Below are 17,917 nucleotides of genomic sequence, written 5' to 3'. Positions count from 1 at the left end.
GCAATGTAGAGTAGCAATTAACCTAATGTGCATGTTTTTGGGATTGTGGGGGGAAGTCAGAGTACCCGGAGAAAACCCACGCAGGTACAGGGAGAACATGCAAACTCCACATAGAAGGGCCCAGACCGGGATTCGAACCAGGAGACAATGCTAATCACTGCACCACCGTGCTGCCCTCCAGCAGTGTACCTCTGCACTAAACCCAGTTGTGTTTTACTTACAATACAAATGCAAAAATTTTATTATTGATTTATAAGAAAAAGGTAGTAAAATGTGATGATCCGTGATTATTTAAAATTTTATTTCTTTTTGTAAAAACAACATTTTAAGTGCTTATGGAGTAGCTCAATGTCTTTATACTATTAAATAACATTATCAGGGAAATCGAACTTTGACGTTTGCTTTTTTTCTCTGGTATTGTTGATGTACAGTTACATGTAAGGTTTTAAACTGCCTGGCTGATGGGGAAGCATTATATTTTTTTCTTCATTTCTTCCAGGTATTTCCACACCATCTACCTGGGTGTTAGAAGTCGTCAGAGTGTTGAGACAGAGCGCTGGCGTTACTACTGGAGAATGGTCTATGAATTTGCTGATGTGAGCATGCTGCATCTATTGGCCACCTTTCTAGAGAGTGCCCCACAACTGGTGCTGCAGCTGTGCATCATCATACAGACACACAAGCTCCAGGCTGTGCAAGGTAACAGACACTCTCTGTCTCTCTCTTTCTTTCTCACTCTATCACTTACACACACACACACACACACACGCGGAGTCCTGTTTCCATCACATCTGGGGACATTATATAGCCTTACATTGATTTCCTGGAGGCTTAACCACCACCTAACCATAACAATAAACATTACTTGCCTAACCCTAACGCTTACCTGAACCTCAGCTTAACCTTAAAGCAAGTCTTCACCCTGATATTTAATGATTTACTTTGTGGGGACTTGCATTTTGTCCCTATAAGTAAGGCGGGTCCTCACAATGTGACTGTGAGATTTTTGTCCCCACAACTACTGAAATATGCATCCACACAGACACGGACACACACACACACACACACACACACACACACCCATCATGACTGAATGGTCTTTATGATTGTATGTTTGTTTTAGTGACTTTTTATTGATTTGATTTTGTTACCAAAAGTTAGTCTCATTTTGTTATGCATTTTAAATCTTATGTCAGCTCAATTTATTTGTATAGCACCAAATCACAAAAAAGGTTATCTCATGACACTTTCCAATTAGAGCATGTCTAGACAAAACTCTTTAATTTAGTTTTTAGCACAGAGAGAAAAAAGCATGGGAGACAGTGGGGCAAACAGACAAAGATGTGTAGCAACAGCAATAATAACGGAGTACTGGATCAATAAAAAATAAACAATAATTAAAAAAAAAAATTTTAAAAATAAATAAGCAATATACACAATAATAATAATTATAGTAGTAGTAGTAGTAGTAGTAATAATGTCAAAATAAGACCAAGTGGCAATAACAGTAGTCATTTTGTGTGGTGTGGCGGATAAATGCGACAAAATAAAATGATAAGACTGGCATAAAAACTATTTTTTAAATATAGCAATAAACGTGAATCCATGTGTACTCGCAACTTTATTAGCGTCTTTGTAGCATCGCACCAACAACATAACATTGGTAACATCCTCTCTGCCCTCCCGTCGCTATGATAACGTTTAAACATGACTTCAAAATAAGATACACTGCAAAAACAAAAACATAAAGCCAAATAATAATAAAATAAAATAAAATAAAACCCTTTGCCTTTGCCTGGGTTGCTTTTGCAATATGTTTTGGGTCATTGTCCATCTGTTCTGTGAAGTGCCGTCCAATCAACTGCTGAATCTGAGCAGAAAGTTTATCCCTATACACTTCAGAATTCATCCAACTGCATCTGTCTTCTGTCACATCATCAGTACACACTAGTGATCCAGTGCCACTGGAAGCCATGCATGCCCATGCCATCACACTGACTCCACCATGTTTTACAGAAGATGTGGTGTGCTTAGGATCATGAGCCGTTCCAAGTCTTCTCCATACTGTATTCTTCCCATCATTCTGATACAGGTTGATCTTAGTTTCATCCGTCCAAAGAATACTATTCCAGAACTGGGCTGGCTTCTTCTGGTGCTTTTTGACAAAGCCTGTTTTTGAGACTGATTAATGGTTTGCATCTTGTGGTGAACCCCCCCTGTATTTGCTCTCATGAAGTGTTCTCTTTATGGTAGACTTAGCTACTGATACACCTACTTTCCGGAAAGTGTTCCTCACTTGAGTGGATGTTGTGAAGGGGTTTTTCCTCACCATGCAATCATCCACCACTGTTGGTTTCCATGGATGTCCAGGCCATTTTGAGTTCCCAAGCTCATCAGTGCATTCTTTTTTTCTCAGAATGTACCAAACTATTGATTGGTCCTCTTGTGACATTTATGCTATCTCTCTGATGGATTTCTTCTTTTGTTTCATCCTGAGGATGGTCTGTATCACTTCCGTTGAGAGCTCCTTTGACCGCATGTTGTGGGTTCATAGCAACAGCTTCCAAATGCAAATTCCACACCTGGAATCAACTCCAGACCTTTTACCTGCTTAATTGATGATGGATTAATGAGGGAATAGCCCATGCAGCCCATGAAATCGCTTTTGAGTCAGTTGTCCAATTATCTTTGGTCCCTTGAAAAAGACTACATATTAAAGAGCTGTAATTCCTCAATCCTTCCTCCAATTTGGATGTGAATACCCTCAAATTACAGCTGAGAATCTGAACTGTATCTTTAATATGTTGTGGTATAATTTCTGAGTAAGTTGTGATGAGCTAAAGTTGTAGTATGCAATACCATATGAAGTAGTTGAAGTAGTCATGTTATGTTCTGATTCTGATTGAAAGAAAAGCAAGATACAGCTGTATTAAAAAATGTACAATTGTTTAAGGGCCTGTAAGCTATGGAAGGTAAAAACTGTAGTTGTGAACTGTTTATGATAGAGAAACACTGTCTATGGTATAAAAACACTGTCTATGTAACCTCATTATAATCACTGTAAGCCTTAAAAGAACATCTTATTAACACAATTATTTAAAAAAAATCTTATACAAGAAATAATGGTGTCTGAGGCCACCTGTGACTTAGGCTAAAACTGGAAGCCAGTCATGGGAAGAGAAACATTGGTGTAAACCATATGTGTCAAACTCAAGGCCCGCGCGCCACATCCGGCCCGGCGTATAATTATATCCGGCCGCGAGCTCATTTCATATAGATCTATTATTATTGTGACCAATGGCCCGCCAATATGAAGCGCTGATAACACACGAACTACAGGTCCCATAATGCAGCGCAACTGTCGCCTTGCCTTACTATTGGCTACCTGGGAACATTCCCACGTCAATCAAGTCGCTCTGTTGCCTTATACAACCGAGACTGTTGATTTTGTTGGCCTAGCTTGCTCTTTTACGATTACTTTCAGCACAACAACAACGTCTCTACTTGCGCAATTAGCGCACTGCTCCCTCCTGTCGGAAAACGGTCACGACACGCTCATCTGTGCCGCCCCGGGCTCGAAAGAGTGATGTATCGGAGTGGGAAAACCGCAGTGCATTGTGGGCTTTTCAGGCAACTGAAAAGTGTGTTTACGCCTGCTGCTTGCATGTTACTGCTCTTGTGTTCTGTTGTTTTGTTTCAACAAGTGAAAACATGGTGCCAACGTGCTGTGTCGTTAACTGCCACAGTCGTTCACATGATCGCTTCGGTAAAATAAACGATCGGGTGAGTTTTTTTTTCATTTCCTACGTGCACGCAAACCCAAGGACCTCGGATCTGTGAGCTAACGAAGAGACGCCAGATGGCCTGGGTAGCAGCCGTGAGACGACCAGACATCACTTTCAGTACAATCACCCGACACATGTTGGTGTGTTCACGGCATTTTCAGACTGATGTTGGTGGTGTTTTTCTGAAAATAAAATGAATGGCTGCTTATTTCTGTTTATCCGTAACATGTCATTGATATGTCAGGCACAAAATCTCCTGATCTGCTACTTGCTCATATGGTGACAAACACCAGGCCTGCGCTTTACAAAGAAAGTTAATGAAACTATGCCTGATGGTGATAATAAATATTGTAGTTCACTAGCAATATATAAAACTATATTCCAACTACTTTAATTGAGCCATAATAAGTCCTCTGTGAGATCATGCCATTTACTCAAGCAATAATGTCTTGCAAGTCTTTTCAGCTTATTACAAACATTCTTGTGAGAAAGTTTTTTTTTTGTAGCATGTTTGTATTTTTACTTGTTTTGACAGGAGATTTTAAGTTATTTTATTTATTTTGGAATGATATTCCTGTCTGTTTTTATTCTGTATGTTTAAAAATGTGTTCAAAGTGTTAACTTTAGATCGGCCCGCGATCTAAGGTGTGCTTTGAGTTTTGGCCCCCTGTGCAACTGAGTTTGACACCCCTGGTGTAAACTGTGCTTAACCCTCTGGAGTCATCGGACGTGCCGGCGCGTCCTTATCACGTGACGACTTTAAGATGACGTAGCTGCAAGACGTAGTGTCGCTGAGTCTCAGCTTTAATTTGTGTCGAAAGTGGGCACTTAAAACTGTATACGAGTTTTTAAATTTTGTTAATATGTCAAGTAAAACCCGAGTTATGATAAACAATATACGCGATGTTTTTCCTGAACATTGCCGTCACGTTTGGTGCGCGTTTGGTGCGAGTTTTATGCAAGACGGCGCAGTAAACACCAGCGCATTGTAAGGAAACTCATTCCTATTGGTGGAAAAATGCATCCAATCAGCAACCAATCAGATTGTTTGTATGACATCCCATGGTATTTGGTTGCTAAGGGAAAGCTGTGGGAGAAACGGCGGCGAACAAGAAATAGCGATAGCGACAGCGAATTCCGATATTTTAGAGATTTGTGATATTTAGCGTGTTTGGAGTGTATAGTTAGTGAGCAGTGAGTGTGTTTAGTGTGTTGTGCAGCGTGTTTAGTGTATTGTTTAGTCGTTTTTTTGTTTTGTGCGTTAGAAAAATGAGGCGACTGCTGAATGTAGAGCAGGCAGCGCAGCTCTTCTTTGAGCTGGATGGCGCAGAGGGAGACTCGGAGCCGGAGTCTGAGCCAGAGAGCGAGGACTTCGACGACGACGTGGATGATCCCTCGTTTATTTTGGAAGAGGAAAGACAGAACGACGAGCCACCGATATGCGGACAGAGTGCTACTCGGAGGTCTGCACAGAGGATGGGACGGCTTGTCACACCCACCAGGTCCAGATCTCCGATGACTCCGGCAGCAGAGCCACGCCTCCTCTCTGGGCCCTGGAAGACAGAGGAGGATGCTGACAGCGCCCCAGCTGTAAGTAGGTTTCAGCCACGAAGAGCACCGGGGGTCCAGGTGGAGACACTTTCTCCCCAAAGTCCCAAAGACCTTTTCTTGCTGTTTTTTGCAACTGACACAGTTAGAACAATCTGCTACAACACCAACAAAAATGCTGCAAAAATCAGGGAAATGGGGAAGAAGTACAGCTGGACTGATGTACAGATGGAGGATCTGTACAAGTTTTTAGGAGTCCTGATCTACATGTCATTGGTGTCGCTGCCAAGTCTCCAGGACTACTGGCGACAGAACCACATTTTGTCTGTGCCTCTTCCAGCCAAGGTGATGACCAGGGAGAGGTTTCGCTCCATTTTTTTGGAACATCCACCTCAGTGATCCTGAGGAGGATGCCGAAAATGACAGGAAGAAGGGAACACCAGGACATGACAAACTGCATAGGGTCAGACCACTTTACGATGATGTTCTGAATGCCTGCCAGGCTTATTACCACCCGAGGAGGGAGCTGGCGGTGGATGAAAGGATGGTGGCAACAAAAGCAAAAACTGGTATGACACAGTATATGAAGGACAAGCCAACTAAATGGGGAATAAAACTTTTTGTGTTGGCTGAGTCAAGCAGTGGCTACACAGTTAGGTTCAGCATATACACGGGCAAGTCTGTGGCTGCGAGTGAGCATGGGATGTCCTATGATGTCGTCATGAACCTTATTCGGCCATCCTGTCTTGGCACTGGGTACCACATTTACATGGACAACTTCTACACGAGTCCTAAACTGTTCATGGACCTGGCCAGCATGAAATTTGGGGCATGTGGTACCTACAGGGAGACCAGGAAAGGGTGTCCCAGAGGGAGGGCAAATGCTCTCACAAAAAAAAGTGAAGGAGGATCTGTGAGATGGATCAGAGAGGGCCCACTTGTGTTTGTGAAGTGGATGGACACACGGGAGGTGTCTGTGTGCTCCACCATCCATCCTGCACTTTCAGGAGAGACAGTGCAAAGAAGGGTGAAGAACAGAGATGGACGCTGGGCTGTGAGAGACATTCCCTGTCCTACACCAGTCAATGCTTATAACAAGCATATGGGTGGTGTTGACCTGTCTGACCAGCTCATACAGTACTACTCCACCCACAGAAAAACATCTCGCTGGTACAAGACTGTATTATTGCATTTTTTAGACATAGCAACTACAAATGCCTTCATATTGCACCGGGAGATCAGCAGTGCCAAGAAAGTGCAACACATGACACATAAAGACTTCATGGTGGAGCTGGTGTGTCAGCTGTGTTGCGTAGACAAGGAGGGTGTTCCTCAGAGCAGGAGAGCTGACCATGTCCCTGTGGCTGTTGCCACAGACACAGATTCTGGAGAAAGAGCCACCAAAGGGAGGCTGAAGTGCAAACGCTGCCTCCAGGTGGACAACAAGAGACACGACACACCCTGGAAATGTCAGGCCTGTGATGTGCCCCTCTGTCTTGTGGTGGGCAGGAACTGCTTTGCAGAGTGGCACAAATAACTTGTGGTGTATTTTTTTTGTGACACCTGATTGTCTTGTAAATAGTTGTAAATAGTTGTACAAAAAACGCCTGAGGCATTTACTACATTTTAAGGTAAATAGTTGTAAATAAGTTGTTGTTTGCTAAATTTGTGCATATTTTTTTGAAATGTACAGTTTATATTTGCATTCTGTGTTATAAAAATGATTCGTTAAATATGTTTGTGGGTTTCACAGTAAAAAATCAAACTTTTTCCCACTCGGATTTTATATTTTTTGTGTGATTTTAGGTCCAGTGTGTTAATACAGTATGTCAAAATGAAAAAATAACAGTAAAGTCACAATTGTGAGGTTGTGCTGAAAAAAATGATACCAAACACACAAGTGAGGGGAAAACAAAGGAGAACAGAAGGAGAGGAGCTCTGGTAGATCCTGACAGGAACAAAAGTAGGTATTTTAAGGAGAGATTTGATTATAGATACTTTAAAGTACTGTGGTACGTAGCCTGTGATTAGAGACAGATTTATCATATCTAGTAAGGAGGTGCTATGTAGGTGTAAAACTTCCTTGAGCAGCTTAGTTGGGATACAGTTTGTGGTTGAGTGCATAAGTCTACTGGGAGCAGTGCTGGTTGTGCAGTCTCATAGCAGCAGGAAGAAGACCCTGCTGTACCGCTTCTTTACACATTTGGGGTGAAGCAGCCTGCCACTGAAGGAGCTCCTCAGTGCTGTCAGAGTCTCATGTAGGGGGTGGGAGTCGTTCTCCATCAGAGAGAATAGCCTGGCTATCATCCCTCTCTCCTACCATCTGTACTGGTAGGTTGGGAGCTATAAGTTGTGGAGAGGGGTCTGGGGGTGGGGGTGGGACAGTGTGCTGGAAATACAGGGGTAGATCTTCCTGCTCGGTCAAATCATTAGTGCTGAGTAGGCCTGTCGCGATATGCATTAAATCAATTAATCGCATGATAAATTAAAATGAGCTCGATAATTTTGCCGGCCGTGATAATTTTCCATTTGCATACTTGTACCAAAGAGACTGGATGACAAAAGGCTTCACTCCGGTGCATCGGTCTCGACTGACCCCTCGTAATGAGGAGAACTCTCGTGTCAGTTACGTGCCAGCCGCATGGTCTCATAGCATGAGAGCCTCGTGAGGAGCTAGCAAGCCAGAGAAAACGCTAGTTGAGATTTGGAAAAAAACAGAGATGGAATTGGTTTCAAAGCTGAACGCGACAGCTGCAGTGTGGGAGCACTTTGGATTCAAACCGAATGACCGTGGTGAACCACTTAACCTGTGTGAATTACCAGCAGGCTTATTGTTCGGTTTGTAAAAAAAACATCAATGTCAACTGGATGGGAGCTATTCGCAGCACTTCGGTTGCATATGCAATCCACCAAACATAAAAATGGAATGTGCGGTCGGCGAGAGCAGTTAACTCTACCACCCTCAACTTTCTGTGCTGCTGCATCAGTACCCCCACAACCGCAAACTAGTTCCACGGTACAAGCCAGCGTTACGGCTCCACCAACTACGCCTGACCTCTGGTAATAACAGTTCATGGAGTGGATGCCAGTTTGTGAAGTGATATCAGAAACAGTTCGTATAGCAGATGCAAGTTTGTAATGCACCAACAGTTCCTGCAGTGAATGCCAGCCAGTGTGCTCTTCGTGGCACATTTTTTGTAGGTTGTTTTATTTTTATTCACTAAGTGAAATAAATATGCAATATGTGGTCAACATCAGTGATTCTCTAAATTTATTCTGTTGTGTGTAGTGTTATATATGTTAAAATCTGCGTAAATGTTAGATTTGATTAACACTTGCAATTCAGTGTCGTGATGGTTTTAAAAAGGTATTAAGTTTAACTTAAGGGTTGCTGTAAATACCCTGAATTACTCAGTGGATGGATTTAGTTTAAAAAATATCAGATAGGATTACTGACAGAGAGTGCTACTGAACATTATGAATCAGAAGCTGGGCTACAGTGTGTGTTTATAAATGCAGATGAATGCGAGTCTTTAATAAGTTTTTTTCTACCTGTCTGTCTTTGACATAATCATTATCATAATTCATGATCATTAATAGCTTTTATTTGAATAAAAATTGATTTTTTGTTGTTCTTGTTTTCAGTTTTTTTTTCTACTTTTCATTCTTGATGAATTGTTACTGCTAGCAAAGATACACATACATACACAGTGACACTGTGTGATTACAGAGATTTGTAACTTGGTCACTATCATTTTTCTGAAAAAAAAAAAAACAGAAAAGCTGTTTTCTTGTTTTCTACCCCAAGCCAAAAAAAATGGTTTCCATTGCTTCAGTTGCCTGTGTAGGAATTGCATGTGATTATATTATTTTCAGTTTTTCCTTGTACACCATTTGATGTATAGTCTATGTGTTTGTCTAAACATTTTACTATTGCCGTTTTATCTTATGTATACAGTAAAGGTCACTGTGACAAAGCATAATGTCCGCTATGAAAAGTCCTATGAGCAACCTAATTGGCATATTGGATTATATGTAACCATACCCTCGGTGATATCGCAATAATTGTCATCAAAAATTAGAAATGGTTCATTTATTGTGCTTATATTGCAACAGACTTTACAAAGTGCTCCATAATAAAGGATAATATAAAGATCATAAACAAATAAATGCAAATGAAATCAAAGGAAATATTATTCATTGTAAATTTGATCAAGTCAAGCATACGGAAGTGCTTAATCAAAATGAACTTAAAAAAAACCCTTGAATTAACATTTTACAGATTGCTTTGTTTACTCCAAAAGTTTCATATACTGATGTGGCACTAAAATTCAATCCACTGATGTTGCAAGTCTGTCACTGTCTGCCTGTCTGTTGCAGGTATGACAGCAGCAGCCTCCCTTGTCTCTTTGGCCTGGGCACTAGCTTCCTACCAGAAGGCCCTGCGAGAGTCTCGTGATGACAAGAAGCCCATCAGCTACCTGGCTGTCACCATCCAGTTCTGCTGGCACTTCTTCACTATTGCTGCAAGAGTCATCACTTTTGCCCTGTTTGCCTCTGTGTTCCAACTCTACTTTGGCATCTTCATTGTCCTGCACTGGTGCATCATGACCTTCTGGATTGTCCATTGTGAGACAGACTTCTGCATCAGCAAATGGGAGGAGATTGTGTTTGATATGGTAGTGGGCATAATTTACATCTTTTCTTGGTTTAACGTCAAGGAGGGACGAACAAGGTGAGGATGCTCAACTCCTTTCAGCTGGGATGTAGACCTGAAGAAAGAAAAATCAATTTCAGTCATCTGACATTTTAAACAAGTCCATTCATGTAACAGAATAATGTATTTGTTATATAAAACAAATGACAGTTACTTCTATCATTTTACATGCTTATAAATTCAAGGTAATTGAGGTAATTTACCAGATTTCTGAAGCCTCTTTTCTCAACTATGGAGAACAGCTGATCATCTAGGGCCACGAATTCCATCATTTTCCTCATAATTGCTTTGGTCTTTACACTGTTTTGGTCTTTACACTATTTTTCTTTACATGGAAAAATAGGAGAGGCTGCTGGCTTGAGTCAGAGCTGAGCTCTAGCTGCTTTTCCTTTGCTAGCTTCTTCAAACTGGGTGATGGTGTTAAGGTTAGTTGTTCCGAACGTTTTCGTGGTCGTCCCCCAATGTTTGGCTTTACATGTATTACAAATTGCAAGCTTTGTGTCTTCTTCACTCATAGTGAAGAACATTCACGCTAAAGACATGTTAGCATGCGCGGTGCAGCTGTACTAAGGACAACCTGTCCACTCTTTATTAAAACCCATTGTACCGAAAGTTTGCTGCAGTTCACCTAGGGGGCACTCACGAGATAGTCCTCAATGAGTGAATGGAGCTAAGTAGCTAAAATAATTATGTACATCTACTTCTAGATTTTATATTTTATTTTAGTTTTTGCAAATATAGTATCGATTAGAATTGAAGATTAGAATTGAACAGAAAAAATACTAATGCCCATTCGTTTTTCTTACAAGGCAGACAGTTTTGCCTATAAAGGACTAGCATTCTGCTAATGCATGCTGATTAGTCGCTTAAAGATTTACAATTAGCAGTGTTACATTACAAGAGGCACTTCAATTATCATTACATGAAAATAACCACAATAATATGGTTTCATTTTTGTGTATTATAGTAGTTATACATTTTCCTAACAATAGCTACAGACGTTAGAAGTGTGGTTAAAACAAAACACAAACTTTAATCAATCAAAGAAAATTAGCAGAAAAATATTTCTTGTACTATGAAAATTACATTTTGGGGCTACAGCTCCGTAAGCCCCAATTAATTTTGGACTATCTCGCAAGCGCCGCTCTACATAACTGGAAATGTAAGAGAGTTGGAGTTCTTCCTATATTAGAGGTTTTTCATGTTATTTGCTGCACCTGTGGTCTCCTCACACCACTGCACATGACGTGTGGCCCAGGTGTAAAATAGACTCGCTTGGAATCAGAGATACGTGAAACTGGCTCTCTGGTCTCCAGTCCTGGCTGAGAACGCTGAAAACTTGTCCCTGCATCTCTAATAATAACAAAAAAATCAACCTTCTACAATTTTTTTCTTCACATTGCAGCTACCACCGGAACTTCCACACCCATTCCGTCACCACACCACATAAAAGACACAACATTCTTCATTTTCATGGAGAAAATACATGAACATAAACCATGTATTGTTCAATATTTGGGGGAAACTGGAGTCATTTTATTCACTGGCATGATAAAAACATGATTAGTACAGCTTTTACAGTCAATTGCAGCCACCAAGAGTTGCTGAAGTGCCTCTTTTAACAATCTTTAGTGCATAGTCTAAAGTGCATTTAAGATGTTTGTGCACATAATCTGTTTTGGGTAGAACACAAATAAAACCAGTTTCCCTTTCGCTTTAAAACCCAGGTGTGTCTAGTGGTACACTTGTATTTAAACAACTCCCTGCAGCAGAAACAGTAAGTGTCTTTCTGTGTCCATGAGGTACATCAATTAATTAGGATCAATTAGGATCTAATGTTCATTAATGTTCTGTGTACTTCTACACATCCCAAAGGTCACACACATCTGAATACCACACCCACTGAAAAGCAGGAAAAACACTTCAAACCAGATTTTTGTTGGTCAGTGGCACTAAGATAGCAGTGTGCAAGAAAACATCTCCCACCTATCTTCCTGCAGGTGTATTTACTGCCTTCACAATATAGGTGTTGGGCATGAGAATGCCACCAGATCTGGTCAGTCACTGTACACTACTCTGTTCTGAGAAGTAACTCCTTTGGGAGTATGAAAGGATAATATATAAAGGATAATTTGTTACAGTGTCAAGCTATGGGTCATCAAGATCAGAATTCACATCAACATTCACAGCTAATTTCATGCTGTTTTTTTTGTTTTGTTTTGTTTTTTTTTAACATATCATCCATTTACGTACACTAACATTTCCATCCAAGGTTAGTACTGAAGGGATGGCTCTTGGAGTGTCCAAATTGAAGAGTTTATTTCTTGACACCTGAGCATAAATATTTAGTGGAAGTGATGGATGTCTTCTATGGAAGACATATCGATGTTGTGGAGGTATGTGTGTTTGTTGGTCTGACCAACTAGTGTAACCATCCTTCCAGCCTCCTACAATATGGCACTTCCAACCACACATTTACCTATCTTGCTAATATTGGAGAACACTGCCTTATGCTTTGCTGAGTGATTTGATTTTTCTCTATGTGATTAATTTCTTCTTATCACACCTCATGTCTTTGTTTAGGTGTCGGCTTTTCGTCTATTACCTGGTGATCCTGGTGGAGAATGCTGCTCTTAGTGCTTTATGGTATCTCTACCGGTCTCCTCACACCACTGACGCCTTTGCAGTACCAGCACTCTGTGTCATCTTCAGCAGTTTTCTCACCGGCGTGGTGTTCATGCTCATGTACTATGCCTTTTTCCATCCCAATGGGCCACGTTTTGGACGCTCGCTCAGTGGCCAGGGTCTTGACCTGGACCCCACTGCTCAGTTCTCTACACTACCATCTGAAGGTGCCACCAACTCACTGCGGTCCAATCGTGGTGGCACCACAACCCTGGAGCGTGACATGGGAAAGTATTCTGAGCGGGACAGCTGCATGCCGGTGTTTCAGGTCCGACCCACAGTGCCATCCACACCATCATCTCGTGCGCCACGCCTCGAAGAGACCATCATCAAGATCGATCTTTGTAGGAACCGCTACCCAGCCTGGGAGCGTCATGTCCTTGACCGCAGTATACGCAAGGCAATCCTGGCCATAGACTGCTCCTTGACACCTCCACGGCTGCAGTACAAAGACGATGCTCTGATGCAGGAGAGGTTGGAATATGAAACCACATTATAGTTCTACTCTCTCGGAACCCATACAGAATTACAGGCATCAGAGGATTATTCTGCTATCATGAAAACAGCAACAGGGACTGTGGCAATAAGAATTTGTTACTACCAACAATCTCACTTTACGTCTCTCATTTCCCTTTTTCTTTTTCTGTTCCTTGGCATCAGCACCCACTTAGCAGTTAGTGGAGCAGTTAGTGTGCAGTGCAGTTGATGTCATTGAATGTGTCTGGGTTCTTTGTAGGATTGTTTCTGTTTATTTTGACTTGTTATCATCAGGGAAATCCTGTCTGGTGTGAACTAAATTGCAAAACAACAGGGTGCATCAACACTCCCTCCCTCGGACTTGGACTCCCTGAGAGGGTGATTTACAGTTCAGTTTTGTTTGGGAAAGTTCAAAATAAAATAAGAATACATTCACGTTCATCCATATGAGTTTTAAGCCATCAGATATACCACTTTATCCTAAATGACACCTGAATTACACAGAAATTTCTCTAATGTGATGAGAAAAGGAAATGATCATTCATTTGGAGATAGTAGAAACTTTAAACTGTCAAATTTGTCTTAATGTGTAGGGAAATGTGTTAACAATTTGGAAATTCAGAAACTCATCGCGTTCTTTTGTGCCAAAAATGGTTCCTTGGAAACAGCCTCTGGCTTCTGAGGAGTGGAATACCTTTGAGATGGCTGGGTAATCTAAAAGTTTCTTCTCTGGCTTAGACATGTCATTCCTCTTGGATAATTCTGGCACTGGAAGAAGGTTAGTGAACTACATGATGACAGTAGTCACAGTAGCATCTATATTCAGTCATTGTGGTTTCTTTGGATAAAATTAACCAAACCTGGCTGGAAAGAGGGACAGGGAATGAGACAGAAGGGTTGACAGTTGGACAGACACAAGCTCCGCGACCTTTGTTCCACAGGGAAATAAGACAAATTCACACAATGCCAAGAAAAAAAAAATCTTCCTGGCAGCTCAACTCAACTATTTGCAGGCCTCCTAAACCAGGTTGTGATATCATACTGATCTTTGCGAGTCTGTGAAGGAGAATGTGGAGGGGAGATCAGAAGAAATGAGAAAAGCGCCAAACAGCAGTGAAAAGGAGAAGATGATGCAGGAAATGGAAATGAGACAAGCAGCCATCTCAGCCAAACTAAACCAACCACCAGGATGTACAGTACACTGATACAACATGCAGCATTTTTTCACTTTAGAGATGATGTAGAGGGTACTGAAGTCATTGTAATTTGGTGTTTTTTGTAGTTACGTGTGTATTGGTTGGTATTCGATGATGATGATGATGATGATGTGTGTGTGTGCCACATGTGTGTGTGTATGGTGTTTAATCAAGAGAAGCAGCTCAGGAGGACATGTGGTGTGATGCCTGAATCAGCTCTGTGCTTTCATTGATTAGTGAAGGTACACCTTGACATTTTGATTTTAAAGTTCGCTTGTTCTTTTATAAACTTGCTAACGACAGCTTTTGATGTTATTGCACCAAGCCTCACAATACCAGTTAGCATAGTGTTAGTAGAGTACACCGGCTTCAATCAGAAATGCTCACAATATGATTGACCAGCATAAAACCTTGAACCACGACCATCATACCACATATCATGGTTTCTTAACACAGTTCATGTAAAATCACAGACTGGAGGGCTCCTCAGTAGCAGTATAGTAGAGAAAATAAAACTTTGAGAATTCCTGTACAAAAACAGATACAGATATTCATCAGAAGAGTTTCCAACAATGGGAATGAAGTAAGGGAAAACGTCTGGGTAAAATAGTGGATGGACAGATGAGGACATGGGTGGAGTGTGGTGGAGTTCAGATAAACTGTTGCTCTGGACAGATGATCTACTTTATTCAAGCAACATAACTTCTATCTCATCCAAAGCACCACATCAGTTTAAAGTTTGCTTGCAATTTTTGGACAGTTTTATTATTATTTCTCCCACTTTGACACATGATGTTACTGTTCTAAAACAAAAACAAACATACATCTTAAAATCTAAATGATGACAGACAGCAACTGGATCACAATGATTCCCAGATACGAACAATTCTGGATCTTGACTGGAAAGAGTCATATTCTGGGGTCCATGAATCTCTGTACCAGGAGATTTTATGATACGTTGATATGATTAGAGTGTTGGACAGGTGGAATAGACTGTCTAACATTGCCACAGACTGATTCCAGTACCAGCGTCAGTCACAGTAACATGATGTACATATTCACATATGTACAGTATGTACATATGAGTTTCAGAGTACAAAGACACAGCTAGAGCAGACTTTTACCTTATATCTACACTACACCCTGTCCCCTATACTCCCAACTCAAACAGCTGACTTCAGGGAATCATCATATGTTGTAAATGAGCTGTTAGTCAAAACCACCATTTTAGCCCTCTTATTTATGATTATAGAGTCAATGAAATACTATTTAGATGTAATATTGTTTATTGAATTTTTTTAAATAATGGCACAAAAGAAAGAAAGTACAATGTCTTTTTTTCTAAGGGTCACAGAAGAAGAGACTGGCACAAAATGAGTCAATGGGATAATCATGGCATGAGACTGTAAATCTTTTCATAATGCTTTACCTAACCAGCACAGGGGCACCAAGCAGTTCTGACTTCTGCTGGTCGTATTCTTCTGTGTATGAAGGCTGAATTGTGTTGATCATGTTATTATTTCAGATATTAATATGTAGCAACTGCACAGTGTGTATACTATATAGACAAAAGTATTGGGATGGTGTGGTTTTTCAGGGGTTGGGCTCGGCCCCTTACTTCCAGTGAAGGGAAATCTTGATGATTCAGCACACCAAGACATTTTGGTCAATGCTATGTTTCCTACTTTGTGGCAACAGTTTAGGGAAGACCCTTTTCTATTCCAGCATGACTGTGCCCCAGTGCACAAAGACATGGTTGGATGAGTTTGGTGTGGAAAACTTGACTGGCCTTCACAGAGCCCTGACCTCAACTCCACTGAACACATTTGGGAGAACTTGAATGGAGATTGCGAGCCAGACTTTCTCATCCAACATCAGTGTCTGACCAAATGCTCTACTGCATGAATGGGCTAAAATTTCCACAAAACCACTCCAAAATCTTGTGGAAAACCTTCCTGGAAGAGTGGAAGCTGTTACAGCTGCAAAGCTGACTATGTTTTTAGAATGCTATGTCATTAAAGTCCCTGTTAGTGTAATGGTCAGGTGTCCCAATTCTTTTGCCCATATAGTGTATTCAAAGCAAAGAGTGAAGCTGGAGGTGTTTCCACGACCCACTGTAACGACAACTTTCATAATACCATAATGATTTGTGATTTTGTCACAAGGTTGAAGTTTGAATGGTCTGTGGCAGTTTTTTTCAAAAAATGCGTTTTTGGTGGTGGCAAGTCAAAAAGCGATAATTTGTGATTTGTAATTTTGAACAAACCTGCTCTGTTCTGTCAGACTTAAAAGCACCATACCAGCAGTTTTGCATGTTTTATCATGTCGCAAATGCTTTACATTCCAGCCAATCATTTTGCATACCATACAAAGTTTAGTAATTTGAGTGTTTTGCAATTGCAATACGATGTAAAATATGCGCTTAAGTCACTATAGAATATCTATATTGATTATTGTTGAAAATCTACCTGGGATTAAACTGCATTGCCTACTGTTTCATACTGTACAAGAGGCCTATAACTGTAGGTAAAATACATCCAAAAATCTAACCAAAAATGTACAGCCTGGATTTGGAAACGGTTGCAAAAATATAAAGTATACATAATTTGCAGTTTGAGATGAACCTGCAAACGCAGTAGTATGGTTCTTCGGATTTGTAAAGCTTTCGGATGCTTTTATCTGAATTGTCCTATTCTTCCAGTTAGAGTGTAGTTCATGACAAAGTTTGTATATTGAAGCATAAATGACAAAACATATTAATTTATTCATTCATCAGTTAATGAATGAATTAATTATGAGTGTGTTCTCGGATCAGCTAATAGAGAATATTTCTTGCTTTAATGGCTGCTTCAGTTTTTCTTTTGGACCCGCAGCTCTTTTAACATTATCTTTTTGCCTTGTACTTAATTTGGAGCTTTTGGTTTCTTTACAAGTTTTACACATCAGATTCAGTCCATAGGACTTGGTGGCACTAGTGAATATGAGTTATATATATATATATATATATGTGGTGTGGGGTGTGGAGTTCTGTAGCCTGCACCTTATTTCTCCTGCAGGCCAAAGGCGCCAGACTATTAGAATGACACACCTGAATTTAGACAGCAGGGTTTTGTTTGTTTTTAATTTGTCTGTCTGTCTAAGTAAAAGAAGCACATGTTTCAGGATGGCACTATACTGTTAGATGAAGCTCACTGTACAAGACTGCACTGCTCAGCGCTTCTTCTGGGCCTGTGAAGAGGGAGGAATCAGCTTATATTTATATCTGCCTGTTCAAGAAGTCATCAGACCAAATCAGCATCTAAAACAATTCATTCTCATTGTTAATTTATTAGTCAAATCATTTTAATATAATGTATAAAGGTTTATTGGTCAGCGCTGGAGTTGTGAAAAATGAAATAACTGTATGCTCACTGAGAGTATTGCTATTATTTTATACAAGGAAGACGAGAAAGTCTGATTGAGGGTTGAAGAGCAGGTTTCTGCTCTGTGGCTTATTCTGTGTAGCTGCA

The 17,917-nt window shown here is 40.6% G+C and overlaps 2 protein-coding genes across 2 annotated transcripts in view; both read left to right on the top strand.

Moving 5' to 3' along the window:
• xkr4 (XK related 4) overlaps positions 1 to 16,084 on the top strand; it is a 32,316-nt gene extending 16,232 nt beyond the window's left edge. The window contains exons 2-4 of the mRNA XM_046409040.1: positions 500 to 699; positions 9,714 to 10,068; positions 12,634 to 16,084. Coding sequence (XP_046264996.1) covers positions 500 to 699; positions 9,714 to 10,068; positions 12,634 to 13,234 — 1,156 coding nt within the window. The 3' untranslated portion in view covers positions 13,235 to 16,084. The remainder of the gene's footprint in view (positions 1 to 499; positions 700 to 9,713; positions 10,069 to 12,633) is intronic.
• LOC124069676 lies at positions 5,055 to 5,732 on the top strand. The gene is made up of 2 exons (XM_046409041.1): positions 5,055 to 5,200; positions 5,231 to 5,732. Exons 1-2 carry the CDS (start codon positions 5,055 to 5,057, stop codon positions 5,730 to 5,732), a joined length of 648 nt encoding a protein of 215 aa, XP_046264997.1.
• Positions 16,085 to 17,917: the final 1,833 nt, after the last annotated feature.

The sequence above is a fragment of the Scatophagus argus genome, chromosome 13 (genome assembly GCF_020382885.2).
Source record: "Scatophagus argus isolate fScaArg1 chromosome 13, fScaArg1.pri, whole genome shotgun sequence".
Classification (NCBI taxonomy): domain Eukaryota; kingdom Metazoa; phylum Chordata; class Actinopteri; family Scatophagidae; genus Scatophagus; species Scatophagus argus.
The sequence above is the reverse complement of the archived record's forward strand: the minus strand, read 5'-3'. Positions and strand labels throughout refer to the sequence as shown.

Coding starts and splice junctions, on each gene's coding strand:
- LOC124069676 (XM_046409041.1), top strand. CDS start 5,055: ATGAGGCGACTGCTGAATGTAGAGCAGGCAGCGCAGCTCTTCTTTGAG. Junction 5,201..5,230: donor TCGTTTATTTTGGAAGAGGA/AAGACAGAACGA, acceptor ACCGATATGCGG/ACAGAGTGCTACTCGGAGGT.